Source organism: Antrostomus carolinensis, unplaced genomic scaffold (genome assembly GCF_000700745.2).
Source record: "Antrostomus carolinensis isolate BGI_N321 unplaced genomic scaffold, ASM70074v2 scaffold16279, whole genome shotgun sequence".
Classification (NCBI taxonomy): domain Eukaryota; kingdom Metazoa; phylum Chordata; class Aves; order Caprimulgiformes; family Caprimulgidae; genus Antrostomus; species Antrostomus carolinensis.
In genome coordinates, this window is record NW_010336585.1 from 19,409 (window position 1) to 38,304 (window position 18,896).

Below are 18,896 nucleotides of genomic sequence, written 5' to 3' on the forward strand. Positions count from 1 at the left end.
AAGCCAACCAAGGCAGACTTGGAATGCATTTGGCTGACACCAGTGTTGAAGAGCATTTGTGCCTTGGCAGGGGAGGACAGATTTTTCATGATTTTGCTTTTTTATTGCTACCTGTGGTAAACCTAGGTGCTTGCTGCTGTGGCATTTATGCTGTTTAAAGCATCCTCCAAAACATTGTCTTCTTGGGGTCTATTTTGTGTACCTCCAGCTGAAGTTGTACAGCTTGCTCGTTTGCCTGATGTACATTCTGCTAGGCTCGATCAGATATTGCCCTGATACAGTTTGAAAGTTCACACTGGGTTTTTCCTGGTTCAGTTTGATAATTTATTGTCTGCCAATTTCTTACAGGAGGAGTTTGTGAAATGGAAAGACTGTCTCTTCTTCCGTTTTGTCAGTGTCTTGGTGGATCCAAATCCAGATATTGCCAGGTAAAATACTCATCTGTAAAATAATGAAGGAGTTGAAGATCAGAGATGTCCTCAAAACCAGACTCAGTCGTGCACCTTTGGCACGTGGAGAAGAATTCAATCAGAGCACAGATGATTATCCCATTAACCTCTTCACTCATACAGTTGTGCACGCTTTAGGGTCTGCAGTGCTAGCAAAGGAGTACACAACCTCTTTCCAAGTCATTTGAAGGTCCCAAAGTAGCAAGTTGTGTGTTCTTGGCTGTCTTCAAAACATGCAGCTCTGCTCTATTTTTGCCTCTCAGTTATCTAGAAAAAAGGAATTTTTGAAACAAGCCTTTACAAATCTTCCTTGTGCTTTTCTTACAGGTTCTGTCTTGAGTGCTGGTTTTGTTTTAGGAATAGGATTAAATGCTCTCTTTCTTCTTACATGGCATGCCCCTGTCTTTTTAAGCCTTCTACCACATTTTTTAATACTTTGACATGTAAGAGGAATTATGCACACTGGCTTTAACTGCATGTTTGTGAAGTTTCTGTAGATTTCAAAGTCTCAAGCTGCTCTGTTAGTGAGAAGTGAGAGGGGGGCAGGTTTCTCTAAGGATGGTAGATCATACAGGGATGCTGCATGCAGAGGAGGCTTGGACACCTTGCTGCTTGCTTCTGCCTGAAACAGTCCATCTAAAGAGTGGTGTGGCCAGGGCCATTGCTTACTAGTGCACTTTTTTTTTCTCTCCAGTGAGTTTTTAAATATGTAAAAATGTCTTTCCAGTAGATGGTGACATTGCAACATCATGTTCCTAGAGCTTTAGCTAAAGGCTCTGTGGGACCCTTTTTCTTTGCATCTGCATTCAGAGAGTGCATCCAGACAAAACCACGTTCTTCGAGTCTGGGATTGACTTGCAGCTCTTGCAGGACTTTTAGTGATTAACTTTTCACAAAGTATTGTAAGTGTCTCAGCCACAATGGAACTTAAGTTATTTAAATAATTAAAGTCTTGTGCCAGGATTCAAGTTCAAATTATTTCTGTCTCTGTTTACTTCAAATGCAAAAGAATGAAGTAGTATTGTGGATGCTGAAAACGTCTGTCTCTTTCTGGATGAAAAAGGCTTAAAGTCAATAAGCTGACATCCTTGTTCGAGCCCAGATGGAGCTGTGAAAGAATTTAATGTGGTATTGAGGGAAATTTGTCAGACAAAAACCATCCTCATGCTTTACGGCTTGTGAACCCTACACTGTGTTACAGGGGTGGCTTTTAGAAACTACCTGATGATAAGTTCTTTCTTTTCCTCCTTTCTAGGCTTGGAGAGTTCTGCCTGGTGCATCTCTTACTGAAGAGGAATCCCGTAATGTTCTCCCAACACTTCATTGAGTGCATCTTCCATTTCAATAGCTACGAGAAACACGAGAAGTACAACAGGTTCCCGCAGAGCGTGCGGTCAGTGGAGCACGTTTGTATCTCCTTATTGCTAAACGAGGAGCTGTCTGGCCCTGCAGCTTTTGGTTGCAGCAAAGCACTGGTGACACTTTATTAGTTATGTATGCAGTAGCAGGGAAACAGCCAGGGAAAATGGTGTTAAATTAAGAGTGGCCTGCCTTCCCCATGACACTTCTGGGAGGACTTCTGCATGTAATTTGTGGGAGTGTGTGGTTTCCTAACAGGCTTATGGGTCTTGAAAGTGACATTAAAATATTCCTCGCTGACGTCAAGTCCTACTTCTTCTGTGAGTTCGCATAATGTGACTCGGCCCTTGTAAAATGTCTTGCTCTGTCACAGGGCGAAGAATCTCTTCTCTCTGAAGGGAAAAGATAACAAAGAAAAAAGGATGCATATCTACAAGTTCCTGCTAGACCACTTTACAGATGAGCAGAGGTTCAACATTACAACAAAGATCAGCCACAGCATCCTAGGTAAGGGTCTGTCTTGAAAAACCTGGCAAACAAAGAACTGGTGTCTGTGTCAAGCCATAAGGTTCTCAATCCAGCCATGTTATCTTCCTGTCTTTACTGGCACTGTTCTTTCCAGTAAAATACGTCTTATTTCTTCCCTTATTTCTTCTTCCAGCATGCTTTGTGGATAAGGTCCTTCCATTGGACCTGGAAGCCAGTGAGCTGCTCTCAGATACGTTTGCAGTCCTTAGCTGCAAAGAAATCAAGCTATCAACTATGAGATCAAAACCTGATGAAGACATTCAGCCTGATGAAGATGAAATGGCAATGGCCAATGCTGTCATGCAGGTGGCACAAAAAAAGCTCATCTCACAGGTGAATGACACTTGAGCTGGTGTGGGCAGAGGGATGGCCACCATACTGGGAGGAGTTTTACCTTTCTGTGATGGAGAAACTTGTGCAGAAAGGATCCAAGTCCCATAGTGATGCCAATGACATCTTGTGCCTGTTAGGCACAGCCCGCAGGCTGTTACTCAGGCATGTATGTACATATGTCTGTAGGCCCACTCTGATCTGAGGACACCTGTGGAAGCACTGTGTGTTGTTAAAACAAAACCTTAAGGCTAAATTTGTGAAGGATGCTTGTGCTTGAGGGGGCTGTTGGAGTGATCAGAAATGCATTTCCTCTGAAGTCAGTGAAGCTATGCCAGGCTCAGTTTGTTTCATAGATCTCTTATTGGTACAACATTTGAGCATAAGAATGTTTTTGGTGCACCTCTTGGCAATTTTCCTTCAGTGTGAGAACTGACTGAATTAGTGATGTATCTTAAAAGACTCCACTTAGGTTAAAAGCATATGTACATGCATGTGGCATAAGATCAGGCTTAACTGCAGTAATTCCCTTGCTATGGAGTGATAACTCCTCTCACTTAGGCCATTCATCTAACCATAGAGTGGCTTTTCCTTTATTGCATCGTGTAACTGTTCATGCCTTCTTCAAACAAAGGTTCAAAAGAAGAACTTCATAGAAAATATCATCCCAATAATCACATCACTGAAGTCTTTGCTGGAGCAGAAGAGGATCCCAGCTCTTAGAGACCTTATGAACTACCTACAGGTACGGGCAAGTGTTTTCTTGTTGGGTTTGTTGGTTTTTTTTTTTCCCCTGTCTTGAGTTAATATGTTAGATATGCAACCAGTAATGGAACGAACAGCCTTCTTAGAAGGAAATTTAGAAGGCTTATGATACTGTGACACTGCCACTGTGTTAAATAATGTGGGAGGTGGAGGGATTTTAGATAGGGATCTCGCAGTGTGTTACATGTGAGCCTCCTCAGTGGAACGTGGGCAGAAAACTTCAATGCTGGAAGGATTTTTTTCATGTTCTGAACTACAAATTGGAATTGAAACTCGTAGTCTGTTAAAAACACCTCTGCTCTACCAACTGGTATTTCCTTTTGCACTTAAGCAGCTGTGATCTGAATGGAGACATGAATCAGTAGTCAGGAGAGATTTCTGAAAGAGTTTAAACATTCCTTATTGCTCCAGGAAATGATGCAAGATTACCGAAATGAAATCAAAGACTTCTTTGCTGTGGACAAGCAGCTGGCAGCCGAGCTGGAGTACGATATGAAGAAATATGAAGAGCAGCTGGCCAGGGAGAAGGAGTCAGACCAAGAGCAGGTCTCAGCAGCACAGGCAGAGGTTGTTGGTGACTTTAACTATGTATACGTTCTGTCTCTTCTTCTAAAGTTTGTGTACACAAAACACCCAGACTCTGTATGTCTGTGGACCTTGTTACAGCACTTCTAACAGAATGGTGATGTAATGTTCTCATACCTCTTCACATTTTCTGACAGAAGCTTTGGTTTCAGAATCATTGAATACACTTAGAACAACAACAAACAACACGTTAGCTGAAGAGGGGTAGCAAACAATTAACATAAAAATAATTAAATTTAAAGGGAAAAACAAGTCTAATTTGCCACTGGCTGTGCTTACATGTTATATGCTCTCTGTTCCCAAAGTGATTAAGATGATAAACGAGTTAAAAAGAAAACAGTTCATTTTGTCTGACTTCAGGTTTACAGAGAATGGAAACTTACATCTGTTCTAGTCATGCTGATCCTCTTTTCTAAAGAAAGAAGTATGTGCTTGGGTCAACTGTTCCGAACTACTTTAGATACCTACCTTAAGATGAGGTGACTTCTACCCTGGAAGCACCTTTATCTCTCTACTGACTTTAAAGACTTCCTATTTGCTTCTTGTTAAAACTTTGGCCAATAAATTCTTTCTCCCTGGCACCCCTTTACATCCATCGCATGAAGGGCAGTTCTTAATCACACAGTCACACAGCATGTAGGCCTAAGCATCATGTATCTAGGTGTTTCTACACTTGTATCCATTGTTAGACATGTTTTCTCCTGTTTCCTCTAGCAACCTCCATCTTTTGAGACAGCTGTAGCTTCTGGTGGCTGGAATAATAATGCTCAGTCTTCTGTAAGAGGGAGACGGTCCTTGCCAACCATATTAAGCGCTTCCTCTGTGCCTTCTGAGTTTACTACGCCTTGTGCCGATGCTCAGAGGCAGCCATTACTCAGTCCCAGGTATGGCTTTCTGTTTATATTGCCAGTTATGCTATTCTGCAGGGCTATTGCTTTGCTTATCCCCTCCTTACTTAGCGGTATGGAAGTCACCGGGGTTGCAGCATAATATTCTCCGTTACCTTTGGTGTTTAAGATCACAAGAGGTTGGGAGGGGACAGGTCTTTCTCCTCATTACACACATCTCATCTGGGCTTGCAGAAGGAGATCACTGTTTCTGTCATGTTTTTTGCCCTGTAGGCCAGCATCCTTGAGCACACTTGCCATCCTGAACTCTGCCAGAAAAGCAGTGGAAGCCAGAAGCAAGCAACACAGCAGGAGTGTTGGAGGAAGTGTATCAGCTGTATCACTTCCATCAAGCGCGGCTAGCAGCAAGCGAGGTAGGAACCTTGCTGCAAACTGATCTGGCATTGCACTAGGTCTAGTTGACACAGCCTGATTGTTAGACCTATGAAGTCTCTAAGTGAATACATTTCTATTCTTAATTGTTTCCTTGTTATTTCTAGTATCCTTTCAAAGCCTAAATCAACAGCCTACTGGAGAAAGCATTTCTGTGGCGGTCCGTGCGATCAGCACACCAGAACGTAAGTAAAACCCAAAGGAACCCTTTCCAAATTGGGCTGAGCACTCATTCTCTGAGAGAAGTAGCAATGCAATGCTGCCCTAAAGAGCAGACAAAATTAGTCATTCATAGCTACAGATTATTTCTTGACCTAAATGACTGTAGTAAATAAGAACAATTCTGAATTGCACATCAGATTAACCATGTACGTAGGAAAGGACAGTCCAATGTGGTCTCCATTTACATGTCACTGGGTACTGCAGTATTGAGTCATTGCAGGACAGCATTTATTTTGGGCTGCTGAAGTAAGAGAGCTACTGCCCTTTCTTCCTTCAACAACTCTGGGGTGCCGAGGAGGCATGTTGTTGTGGTTCCTTAATAGCATGCACTGCCTAAAGTGTGCAAGATTCTGTTGCATTGAGACACAGCTCTAAGATGGGGGGTTCCTGTTGTCCAAACAAAGGATCTCAGGTGAGCTATGACCTGCTTCTAGAGCAAGCAGTGAGCTGTGACAATTGCAAGAGAACACAGAGATAGGCTTAAGTGGGATTAATAACCTGCACAGTCATTTCTGAGTGTGTGTGCATGTGTGTGTGAGTTCAACCTGAAGAAAGAACTGAGCTGAGCATTGGAGAAGGGATGATGTGGGTTTTTTCACTCTGCCATGGAAATTAAAGTAAAAACACACAGAGAGGAATCTCAAATACACAGATTGTGAGTCCATTGTGCTTATGTTCCTTGCAGCCAAACTGCCATCTCCCAAAACCTGACCTTCAAAAGTCAGGTTTCATTGGAATGCTCTCTGACAGCCCCGCAGCATTCTGCACTGCAAGCACAAGAGGCAGTTACAGTAAAACACAAATGGAGCTGAGTTTTCACAGTAGATTCCCTTCCTTTATGTCAGTTCACTGCTGAACTCCTTTAGGCCATCTCTGCTGTAGTGCGAATTGTGAGTGTGATTAACACCCTCACGCTCTGGAGAGAGCCCCAGTTAAGCTGGGAGTGTAGGTGAGTGTCTGACAGGTCATCTCTGATGAGGCAGTTGTGAGTTGTGGCAGGGAGGGTCGATGTTCCAGGAGCACAGGTAGGTATCTCACTGCCCTCTTGGCCTGTGTCTGCGCAAACACCTGACCCTCACGCACACAGGAGGGCAAACCACACATAGCCAGTAAGGCAGTCAGCTGTGTGTCAGTCTGCAATACCTGACATCCAGGAGCAAACCAGCATCACTGATGTGCATCCACTGGAAAATCTGACCCTTTTCTTCCCTTTATGCTCCACTGTTTGGCTAGATTTATCTGCCTCAATGTTTCTCTTTGCTGCCTGAGCAACAAGCAATGATCTTTGTGCAAAAAAGAAAATGGGGGGCATGTTTTTAGAGAGCAGAAATCTTTTAGTGCCGTATCTCTGTCTGGAAGCTGCACGGCTGTTTCTCTTAAGCACCATATGGTGAAAAAGGAGAAAGAATGTTAATCTGCAGTGGTACTAGGTCTGAATTCCTACTTTGCTTCGAGGCAACATGTGTCCTTCAGCGAGGAGACAAACTGTACAGAGCAGTATCATCACTTCAGTTAGCGTGTGTTGAGCCATCTGCATGGTGGCGCTGGGTCTTGCAGGCTGGTAGACAATCAAAATGAGACATTTTTATTTCTCTGCTGTATCACTCTGAAACTATTGGAGATGCAGTTCTTTGCAAACTGTGTTGTATTTGAGAAGTTATGAACAGCTGACTTTTCTCTTTACCTTTCTCGACTGTTTTGGCTCTCACTCTCTCCCTTGTTGTCTTTGGGTCTCCTCAACTCCTGCTTCTTACTTTGAGAATGGCTAAGTGGGTCTGGGCAAGCGTGAATTGCTTCATTGTGGTCAATAAACACATGTTGTGAAGATACCACCTTTACATGGCAAGCCCCACTTGACAGTTCTTTACCATTTCCTTCCTTCCTTTCACATAAACTTCTCATTAACCTTGTAACTTGTTAAGGCACTCTGTTGGGTTTGTAACCAAAGCCAGGACAGGCACACACTGCACAAAGTCAGGACACTTGCAAGTCAGTCTTGAAAGAGGCAGAGGCCAGTTAAGGCAGATAGCTCAAGTTGGATTAGCACTACAAGCTTCAGGAATTCCCTTCCCAGACAGGGAAGTAATTAAAGAGCAAACCCAGTTAGTCTGTAGAGAGAAGTCCTTTTAGCAGAGTCGCCAACTCCTGCCCTATAAAGTACTTGCTACCTTAATTCCTTGTGAAAGGTTCTGGGAAACATTGAGCATAAAACAGAGCGTTGAGTAAAGTAAAATCTGAATATTGTGACATCTCTCCTGAGATAAATGACAGCAAAGAGACAGCTGACAACTATGGCCTATTCAGGCAAGTTAAATTCTACCTAGCTTCCTTGTCAAGTGATTCCTCTTGTCTGGCTGCAGGCAGTTCCTCATGGAACGGCTGTTCAGGTTTTTTGTCAGTCTTCAGGGGCCCCATATTCTGCCTTGACTGGGCAAAGCAACTGGTCTGAGTCTGACGTGTTGTTGTGAAAGATGGCAAAGCTTCAGTGGAAGGTGTGGCTCTTCTGTGTAGAGGAGAGGTCCCATATTTAAATTAATTTCCTCTACATTAAAGGAAGGCTGTAAGTCTGGAGTATGAAGCTGATGTGCACAGATGGCCCATCAGATTCAGCACATAGTTTTGAGGCTGGATGGGAGACACTGAGATACGCTGTGACGGAAGAGAGAGATGTATATGTGCTTGCAATTAACTGGATATACTTATGCTGTGACACTTAGTGTTCTGCTAGAGCAAGCCTTGCCCTCTGGCTGTGTCACAAGCTGACTCCTAGTATGTGTTTTTTCTTTCAGGCTCTATTAATGACTTGACTTTTGGTGCTGGGGTCAGTTACATCAGCTCAACACGCACACCCAGTTCAGCTCCAGGCAAGTTATCTTTGTGATTCTAATTTGAGGGGGGCGGGGGGGAACCCTCAAATGATCAAATCTGTGGCATTTTTTAAGATATGAAAATCTATGCATTATTTGCAGGGAAGAAAGAGGCTGAGGACAAGCCAAGAGATATTATCTGTTTGACATCACCAGAGAAACCGTAAGTGCAACACAGCTCTGAAACAGCAATCGCAGTCAGAAAGACTGGTAGAAGTGTTTTAAAATAAATAGTCATTCTGCTTCCTTCTTCTAGCCCGTCCCTGCCACGGGAGTGGAAAATAGAATCCCCAATAAGGAAAAATAGCAGCCAGCGTGTCCCTCTGAGACGGTCCCAGCGGAGAACTCCACTGAAACCAGACAACTGATCCTTTTGTACAGTATCATCACACTGCCTGAAATCAGTCCTTTTCCTCTGTAATTATAAATCATTGTGCACACACGTTCCTTATCTATTCTTACTTGGTTTTTTACATGAAACTGTCTAGGATGTGGGCATACAAAGCCTGCATTAACACACGTATGTATTCTAAGCTGCTGCTGTTCACAAAGCTCACTGGAGTGCTAGAAGGCTGCAGTATAAAGGGAGGCTTGCTCTTCACTCACAGGATGTATAATTTGTCCATTTGGAAAAGTAAGAGCATAATGTTGCCACAAGCTTAGCAATAAATGCATTTATTAAAGCTTGCAGGGAAGTGAGTGGCTCAGCTTATTCCCTCAATCCCTCATTGTCCCTCTTGGTTATATACTATAGTTGCTTTAATTTGAACAAAGGTGAAACAGCTTGTCACTGCCACACCCCTAAATCTGGTAATTGCACACTACATCACCTCTTATTTGTTGTGCAAACTCCTGTGTGTATGAACAGCTGTAATGGTCTTTTATATAGAATATTTCTATTCTTGAACTATGTTATTTCCAACTATTAACATTTTATGAAAATAAATGGTTATAGAATTAATTCCACCCACAGCTTCTCCCTTCTTCTTGATCTGACAGAGAAATTATTTTTTTCTATAGATTTCTACAGCCTCTAAGTCTCTTCTACTACGTCGCTGGTATCTTAGGCACTCACTTCAATTAATGTTGGACCCAGCAGCTTTTAAATTTAGACTCTTATTTGACTGCAAGCAGGATATGAGTAACTCACTAAAATCAAGGTTGGTAAGTCATATGCATCACTTTGTGCTCTGCACAGATAACTTGTTTATCATAAATGTGCCATGTAAATGCTGGAATCTGACCATTCCTGAGTGTTTCTGATGCCACGTGAACCTAATTGAGTTTTTTCTGTTGTTAACTTATATTACAGAGCTCTTGCCCTGTATTTCCTTGAAACTTGTAAAAATGAATCTGTTTTATTCATCCTGGTTTGTCTTATTCAGGCATGAACAACAGAAACAGAGTAGGCTTTTGTGCACAAGTGAAAACAAAGAGGCTGAGCGTGCTTTTGCCACAGCCCTTCCAGAGGCACTTACCTCCTGCACTGGAATCCCATCATCTGCCCTCACTTTCCCTAAGTGAGGTTAAACTTTATTCTCAAAATCAAAGTCAAAACCTGGGAACAGGGGACGTATGGAATTGCTTTGGCTTAAGTAATGGTCAATTATGGCTGCATCCATTTATTTTGTACTTTCTCTCCTACCTTCAAACATTATTTAACCACTTTGAATGGTAAATTAGAATAGTTTATTTCCAAATTTGTGCTTTTCTAGTTTTTGTTCTGTCCTCGAGCAGCACTGAGATGAGCCCTGTGAGCATTAATATGTCTCTTGTCTAGAGAAGAACCAGGGATAGATGAATGTCCAAGAATAAACTGATAAACTGCAGTATACCTTGGACTTTCTGTAACCTTCAGCCCAATACAAGTAAATGAGTGCTCTGACAAAAGAGACTTTCACTTATTTCACTGAACTGAAAACAGAAGGCTCCAATAATATGGCTGTTTAAAAAACAAAAAGTGAAAGAAAAAACCCCACAAGAATGCTTTATAGCTTGGTATTTATGTAAAACATTCTTGGCAAAGTTAAACGTAATACATTAGTACAAACCTGAATATTATTCACAATGATACAATAAATTCCATCAATCAGATCTCATGAGCTGTATCAGGGGATCATCTCCCCTTCTCTCGTTAGAGATGCCACTGTCACATTTTAGAACTGAAAAATAAGTCTTGATTCTTAGCTTGCTGGCTTTTCACATGAAGGCTGCCTTTGGCTCATGATGAGACTGTAGATTGTGCTCCCATAGTGCCCAGAGCGACCCTGATTCAAACCTTATCTTTCTCTCCCTTACTATAGATATCCTAAAAGCAGCATAGAAAAGGAGTAGTGGATATACAGAAGGTGCAAAGGAATGTTACACTCACTACTGGCATAATGATTAGAGGCAGCGTGCAGCCAGTGAACAGTACTGGGTTGAAGAGCATGTCTTGAGAAGGTAACCATAATGTAGTTGCAAGATAGCAGTGGTAATGTCCAAGTTACCTGGAGAACATATGGTTATTGCTGCCCCATCCTTATTTTTACTACCATGATCAAAAGGAGAAGTGATAATCATTTGTTTAGGTAAAACAAATGCAGCAATGGCATGTCCAGCGAGGCCCCTAGGAAACAAAGTAGATTAATGCAGAACACTAAAAAAAAAATAACACTGACAGTCCAAATCCTCAAGTATCCAAAATACTGTATACAGGAAAAGTTAAGACAATTCAATTCATATTGGAAATACAAGAACACTAAATTATGCTACATTAAAAAAAAAAATGCTTGAACCACAGCACAGTTCTAGTGTTGCATCCACATCTTGCAGTCTTACATTACCCAGTGCTGTTCAACACTATCAACATGGGTGTTTCTGGGAAACACGTGTTTCCAATTATTCTCTCTAAAGCCAAGAGAATAGATTTGTTTTCTTTTTTTTAATTTTATTTTTTTTTTTTAATTTTACCATCTAGAAAAAAGTTGCAACTGACACTACAAAAGTGCTTTTGTATTGAGCTTTTGCTTTCCTATCTCCAGAAACAGTTGCCTTGGCTGTGCAGTGTAAACCTGTAAAGTTGCCCATAGTTGTCACACCGTGTTAGTGCCTTAGGGAACTGGCAGAGGGGTAGCAAACATTGAAGTCACTCTGTCACCTTGTTGGAACTGAATCTAAAAGCCATCCCTGGGTATTTTCTTGCAACAACAAAAACAAAAAGTGTTGGTCACTGGCAAGAAAAGTAAGTTTTTAGATATAAAAAAGTTGATAACTCCTGCCATAAATTTACAAAAACTATCCCTGAGTGACTCTGTTCTGTGTCTGGTAAGACCTCTTGTGACAAGGAAATTGCTGAAGCTAGCTTAAGAGGAGAGATGCTGTTCTACCTGCAGGTTTTTATTATGCTTTGCAGTAATACTGATATGCTCTGACAGTGCCGTACTATAGCAACATTTGAGCTCCTCTCTGTAGCTTAGAAAGTAAAAAAAATAGCTACGTTACTTAAACACTGCTGGCATCATGTATTTACACTTTAAATAGAAATGTTACCTTTTTTCTGAAGTAATCAAAATATATCTTTGCAAAAAATTTAGAATGTGGGATTTTACAAAATAAAGGGCGAAGGTAGAAAAGCTTCAAGATATCTCAGTACCTTTTTATGGCAATCTTAGCCCAGGAAAATATTTGGCTTTAATTTTCCTGAAAGGGATGTCTCAGCACTAGGTTCTCTGCCTCCTCTGTAAGCCTCTTTAAAACACCAAAAGACGCAAGAGGCAAGCCTGCTTTGCACAGATTAGAATGAGGGGTTACCTGCGTGCAGTGAGTTTTCTATGAAGCAGTGAACAGAAGCAATCCTTCTGGCCTGACGCTGCCCGTGTTTCATGTTAAAGGGAGCAACGAGAACTCGGTGAGTTTACAAAAGGGCTGAGAACATGAGTTGCATTTAGTCTGTCGGTATCTGTCACTGTAGGCTATTCAGATTCCCCGTTCTGCACCTGAGCAGGCAAAGAGTCAAAAGCGCAAGACAATCACAAATGTGTAGAAGTCACCAGCCAGGCCTGGGCAACCAGCTGCTGGGAGGAAAACTCCCCCCCTTGCATGGATAAATTCTTATTCTTTGAAGTCCATCTATTGCCATATCAGCACCTTTTTTTTTGTCTACTAGTCATTTGTACTAGTAATGTCTACTACACGTGTACCTAACGCTGTTCCCCTGCTTGGTTTGCACATTGTGGCTGTGTCCCTGCAGCACAAATAGAAGGCAATTCCACAAACTTCCACAGCCCAGTCTCTTGAGAAGTATTAAAATGCTTCCTTAGTCCAAGGACAGGTTTAGGTGATCCCGTTGGTATCTCCGGAGGCAGGGGAGACACAAGTTGGGCAGTGAGGAGTTACTTTAAACTTTGGCAAAGAAAAAAAAGATATACAGATAGCTAGCTATCAAGTTCTTGTGTGTTCCAAACTCTTCCAAGCGCACTTAATTCATGGTTTGCTCTTGCTTTGAGTTCCTGGAGGAGGTATTTTCACACTTGCTTTTGCTGGTTTGCAATATTCTTTTGGCGTCTTATATGACGAATGAAGACTTGTGTCTGAAGTCACCCTGCAACAAAACAGTTCTGGATGTAGGAAGGATCTAGTGGCTTCCCAGGCACCTCTCTCTTCCTGCTGCCCCCAACTGCAACGTGCCCATGAAAGGTAGATCCCATCTGTGTAACTGCTAGCATTCTGTCTAGGTAGCACCCCCCCTTCCAGCTGGTAAGGAGAGGGAGACTCCAGTCACAGTGGCCGGGTGTTCCTCCTCCTCCTGTCCTCACTCACCATGGCAAGGGACCTTCTCATTCCCTCTTCAGTATCTCTGCTCACAGGGAGAGGCTTTTTTTTCTGATCTTGAGCTTAGTGATCTATTCAAATCCCAAAATGCAAATTCTCTTGTAAAAGCATCATGGCCTGCCCACTTAATCCAATGAATCTCATCCTAAGGGGGTCAAGCTGCAAGAACTGAGAGCAGAGCTGCAGTTGATAGCTCTTGGCATCAGTCACTTCAGGCAACTTGAACTGTTCATTGTTTCTAAGGAAATGACTCAGCCTTCACCCTTCTGTTTTCTCTCTTTTCTCCATCCTTGCTTCTAAGTGGTGCCCACTCTAAGAAAAATCTGTAAGCCCTAAAAAATCTAGTAGTCCTCTGCCCACCCCCTTCCTCTCCTCAACAGGGATGTTAAATGCAAATCATTTGTTACCTCATCATCTGTCCGGATATAGTTAACGCCATCGGGTTTTGCTGGAGTCTTGTAGCTGAAATAAAGGAAAAGATCTCATTTCTGGGACAAGAAGACTGTGGGATTTTGGAGGGGAGGTGCTAACAAAGACAAAAATGAGGAAGAGCAGCCGAATGAAAAGAAGAGAAAGCAGAAAGAAACCCAGCTCACTGCTCAAACAATAGATCTGCGCTTGCTCCCTCATTTGTCATGACTGGGATTTTTTCTAACTTCCCCTTCAGCACAGGGTAAAATGATTGCTGTATGCTTCCACAAGACTAACCCAGCTAAGAGATTAACTGATGCTGTTCTGAGCTCTCCTGCTCTGGTCCCTATGCACTACCTTTCTGTGTGCCTCCTGCATTGTTTCCTGTGGCAATTATAGAGTTCATTTTAAACCTTCACTGCCAGATGCCTTCAGCATTGTCCTTAGTTATAAGGAAGCACCACTTGTTTCCAATCCCATAGGAATTCAGAATTTATACACGACTGTCAAGTCCAGTGTGTGCCAGCTCTCAGCTGCATTTAAATAGGGTATTTGGAGCTTTTTCTGAAAAACAAGCCAAACAAAAAAAAAAAAAGACAGGACTTCTGCTGAAAAGCAGCTTTTAACATGGAACAAATCTATCTGGTGAGAATCTTGTTTTTACATATATTATCTCTTCTACAGATTCTGTAAGGACATCAAGGCTTGTTTCCGATGCTAATGCTGTTGTTTTTAACGTTTTAATGTGCATTCTAAAATGGTTGGGTTTAATCCCAAGTTTAGGTTCTCACAACCAGTGAGATTTCCTGCAGAGAGCCTACTCTTCTGCATATATTTTCTATGCATATCCTGATGCTTTAAACTAATTGTGCAATGAGTCTGTTCATTAAATTGTAGACTTCATTCTGCCAACAGCACAAAACCCATTGGACAGAGACCTGTAGGCATTTAATTGTGCTGGTCCCCCTTTCCCATGCAAAGTGTGAGGCTATTAGAGCACAGCCATCACTCCTCTGTCTGGTCTTGGGAGCAAGGACAAGAGGAGCCAGACCAAAATTCTCCCTTAGGCAAATAAACCCTTGGTGTGGTGCAGGGTTTACAGTGGGGAATCAGATACTTGAGGAACTGGGCTGGCCTGTAGTCTTTGGTGGGGAACTAAGTAGAAATATGTCCAAGTTAGGCACTGAAGTACATTTTTGCCACCAGTTTAGCCCTTCAGGCTACTTCATGCTAGCTGTGGGTGCAGGGACTGGTATAAGAACAGTCTGAGTCACAGCTTACCTTTCCCCACTCTCTTTACTGTTTGCAAAATAACCCCTTCTGTAGGCACAGCAGATACCAAGAGTGATGAGCACCAAAACTGCTAGGACCACAAGGACTCCACCAATTATCCCACCAATATTGAGGTCATCTGGCAAAGAGAGAAGCCATCATCCATTATTTCTTTAAGGCAGCAGCAATATTCTAGCTTAACATGCACTAAAATGACATCTCTCAAATATTTGAAGCAAATCACAATAATTCCTAGGCAACTAGTGAATTCCTGATTCCAAGACTAAAACCATTCATGAATCTGGACAGTGTTTTAATGTTTCCCTTATTTTTTTTTTTTTAATTATTTTTTTTTCTTCCTGTGTTTGGGGCTATGAAAAAGCAGGAAAGACTTAATTCTCTGGGATGTCCCCTTTCTTGCCCTATGGCAATGACAATTTATTTATGGTGATATATTAATCAGCATTGACAAAAAGTACGTAGAACCACTCACAAACTTCCATCTCCTGGTCCTCACACTTGGCAAAGCCAGCATCATTTGTTGCTATGCAGGAGTAACGGCCTGTATCACCTTTGTGCACAGCGTGGAAAACCTGGTGAGAAAAGGAGGGAGCAGGACATGAGACACAGAAGGTACTGTGAGGGTATAAGCAACTCGCTATTGCCCACAGGGAGCTGTGAGACATCTTCCTTCCCTCTTTCTAAAAAGGCAAGTAGTATCATCAGTGATTGAACAGCTAAGGTAATAATATCTTCTTCCATCATTAATCTTCCCTTTCCCAAGTCCCCCAGATCCTAGAACATCTAAATTTCTTCAAATTATGCCTTCCTTGAAAGCCATCCTATGACATTTTTCTTTTATAAGCAACCTTAAAAATAACCTGGCCACTGAAACAAGTCTTCATTATGTCTGTAAGGGCATTACCAGAGTGCCTGTGGTGGGGTTCAAGGTGTAGGAGGAATTCTGGAATCTGGCATTTGATTTTGTGTCTGGTGATAAAGGTTCACTGTTGCGGTACCAGCTGTACGTGGACTTGGGGTAACCTTCATTCTCGTGGCAGTGAAGAGAGGCTGTCTTGCCAACAGGTACAGCTTTAGGCACAGTGCATCTAGGAGTCATAGGTTTCACTGCAGGAAAGACACAAACCATGTGAATGGCACTGCTGAGTAGAACTGAATATTTTTTGACGTACTTTCTAAGATGGCTGTGCCATAAAGGTATCAAAACTTTCTATTTCCAGATGGTTTTAAACAACTTTCAGAGTCTGTGGAGTGCCACTGTTTCAACACCAGAGAGACTCACAACTCTTCTGTTAGCTGGCAGTGCTTGGACAGGTATCTAGGTTTAAAATAGTACCTTGGACTGTGAGCTGGATATTAATCTCATCTATGGTTTTAGTATCAGAAGGTGCTGCCACTTCACAGCGGTATGTGGCAGTGTCCATCCGGGTGGTGTTTTTAATCACCAGTGATGTCTGGCCCAGAATTTCTGCACGAGTCACAAAGTCTCCTGATACAGAGAAAAGAGAGAGAAAAATGTCAGGGTAGTCACACAGACTAACTTTAAGCTTCTGAATTAAGTGATTGATCTTGGACTCTTTCTGGAGTCAAGAGAGCCACCTAAAAAGAACATGATGCTCTAAAGTTAAGAGCCTGCCTTTTGCCAGTGACCACAAAGGAAACCAATGCTGCTAACCATGTCAGGTGGAAAGCACCACCCCAAATCTTAAAAATTGTGGCAAAATGGAACTTCCAAGACAGCCTCAGGTCATCTGCTTTGGAAAATTCATTTGGTTGTGGCTGTTGCTCCCATCTAAACTGTTGGAGTAATTCCAGATGGAGTCAAGCTTTACTGACAGTCCTGTGTTTGAGATTCACCATCAAGCCCAAGAGTCTGCTTCTAATCATGTGCTCCCAGGATGCTGCAGATCACCCTGCTACCTCAGCAGTAAATACTGACAGCTCAAGACAGACATCCCTTCTGGAGTGCAGGTGGAGCCCTCAGATGTCATATGGAAAGACAGGAGAGAGACACCCAGTGACCATGCAAGAACCAACAGGTGCTGGAGAAGGAAAGCTGCAGCATTTGCTTTCTTACCCAAGAAGTATCTCCTACATAGGAACTCACTGCAGCTCTTTGTGGCTCCCTACTGTGAACTGTCAATAATGAGGGCAGAGAGCAAAGAACATCCTGCTCTCTCCATCTTGCACTTTGACTGCTGAACTCTAGTTCCAGAAGAACGCAGCAAGACAGCCAGAGGTCTTGCCTTTTACAGACTTGTTTGTTCTCAGTTGTATTGTTTCTGAGGCTGTTTTGGAAGTCTAAGAACAAGGAATCTTCATACCCTGCATTTTATTGTCAAAAAATACGTAAGAGGTTTCGCCATCTCGGATTTTCTTCCACTCGATTCTGGGATCTCGCGTTACGGTGGATTTAATGATGCAGGACAGCTCAACACCTAGCAGGAGAAATAAAGGAAATACAGATTAATAGGAAGCAGCTGTATTTTTGCTCTGCTTTAAGCAGTCTTGCACAGTGTTTTATTAGGAGACGCTGCCCACAAAGCAAAGCCTTCTCTTTCATCTGCCTCACAAACAGAAACACTGCTGGGTTCCAGGAGCTATTGGGGAAGATGGCTTTTGGCCAGCAAAAATAATAGCCAAACAGATATCAACTATGGAGAGAAATGAACACGCTGTTCTCTACAGGCTCGAACTTAGGGCAGACAAGACCTTATAACAGGGTGAGTCCACAGCACTGTCTTGCTGCTAATCAGAGCCTACAAAGTGAGTCAGGGATGCAGAAGCTCCCTGGGTGGTGTCTGGTAATGTACTGAGGACCATGATGCCTGGGGATAAATTCAGCAAACCCACTCCCCTTTGAAGCAGGCATTGTCATCTCCACCTCCTCTACAGAAGAAGGCATGGCAGCAGGGTTGAGGTGGCTTACCCAGTATCTCATTGCACACCTGAAGTAGGGCCAAGACAAAACATAAATTTCCCGACCCCCTTTTCAGTATATTAATTGCAAGGCAACTGCCTTTCCTCCTTTTGGGATCCAGTTCAAAAAAGCACTTAGGCAGACACTTTGTAATGCCAATGGCTTGCAGAGGACTTCAATAAACCATTTCAATCAAGTGTTTTGCTAAACAGGGAGAGATTCAGCCATATTCTTAAGCACTTTTCTGAATCTCAGGCTTTCGGTAGTCCTGCCTCCCCCAAGAAACCAGATACCATCAGCAACAACCAAAATTTTTCTCAATTGTTTGTACTGATGCAAATCCCCATCACGTCAGGCAGCCAAGGGCCCCTGCAGCACTCACTCTGGAATTCCTGTACCACGGGCTTGGTGTTGCTGGATGTCAGTTCCACAGCCAAGACTCTGCAGCCTGGAAAAACAAACAGAAGGTAATAAGAAATAGCACAGCTCATAAGTCACCCAGCTAGAAACACACTGCCTGCTGAGAAATCATCTCAACCAGCTACAAGGACTAACTTCCCTAGATAAAACCGATTCCTGGCTTCTAACGGCCGGTCCAACAGGCCTGAGTTTATTTAGGAGTTGTGGTGTAAATACAGGAAAATATAATTGTTAGAAGTAGCAATTAAAGAGGAAGATTAACAGAATAGCACAAAACCAGTGCCAGCACAAGCCATTTCCTAGTGCCTTATGCTTATTTAAACAGTAAAGGAACTCTGACAATGCAAAGTGAATGTATTATTTTGCGAATTAATTTGATGATCAGGAAGAGACAGGAAGCAGACCAACCTCCAGAGTTCCAGTCAGTTCCTAGAAGATGAAATGTGCTGGGCCTCTAACATACGCTGATTACATTTTCAATTATTTTAGGACTCTGTGTGGTAACGTAAAATGCAAGGTAGTAAATCACAAAAGGATTGTGATTCAGGAGAAAACAGAGTTCAGCTCTTCAGGTGGAGTCCCAACCAGACTGACACTGGAACAAAAGCTCAATCATGCAATGCTGCAAGACATCCTCCTACCACAAGCTCTTTCC

At 42.5% G+C, this 18,896-nt stretch overlaps 2 protein-coding genes across 2 annotated transcripts in view; one reads left to right on the forward strand and one right to left on the reverse strand.

Annotated features, from left to right (window-relative positions):
- The window catches only part of NCAPD3 (non-SMC condensin II complex subunit D3), a gene marked incomplete at its 5' end in the record, with an annotated part of 28,156 nt that extends 19,403 nt beyond the window's left edge, over positions 1–8,753 (forward strand). The window contains 12 exons of the mRNA XM_029086715.1: positions 349–428; positions 1,705–1,842; positions 2,182–2,315; positions 2,470–2,669; positions 3,301–3,411; positions 3,843–3,998; positions 4,731–4,900; positions 5,138–5,277; positions 5,404–5,481; positions 8,308–8,382; positions 8,488–8,548; positions 8,642–8,753. Coding sequence (XP_028942548.1) covers positions 349–428; positions 1,705–1,842; positions 2,182–2,315; positions 2,470–2,669; positions 3,301–3,411; positions 3,843–3,998; positions 4,731–4,900; positions 5,138–5,277; positions 5,404–5,481; positions 8,308–8,382; positions 8,488–8,548; positions 8,642–8,753 — 1,455 coding nt within the window. The remainder of the gene's footprint in view (positions 1–348; positions 429–1,704; positions 1,843–2,181; positions 2,316–2,469; positions 2,670–3,300; positions 3,412–3,842; positions 3,999–4,730; positions 4,901–5,137; positions 5,278–5,403; positions 5,482–8,307; positions 8,383–8,487; positions 8,549–8,641) is intronic.
- Positions 8,754–12,409: 3,656 nt separating this feature from the next.
- Positions 12,410–18,312, reverse strand: JAM3 (junctional adhesion molecule 3). Its single transcript, XM_010174922.1, has 8 exons — positions 18,204–18,312; positions 17,226–17,339; positions 16,238–16,390; positions 15,806–16,008; positions 15,374–15,473; positions 14,890–15,019; positions 13,605–13,659; positions 12,410–12,967 (listed from the first exon to the last, which is right to left on the reverse strand). Exons 1-8 carry the CDS (start codon positions 18,310–18,312, stop codon positions 12,932–12,934), a joined length of 900 nt encoding a protein of 299 aa, XP_010173224.1. The 3' UTR covers positions 12,410–12,931.
- Between the last annotated feature and the right edge of the window lie 584 nt (positions 18,313–18,896).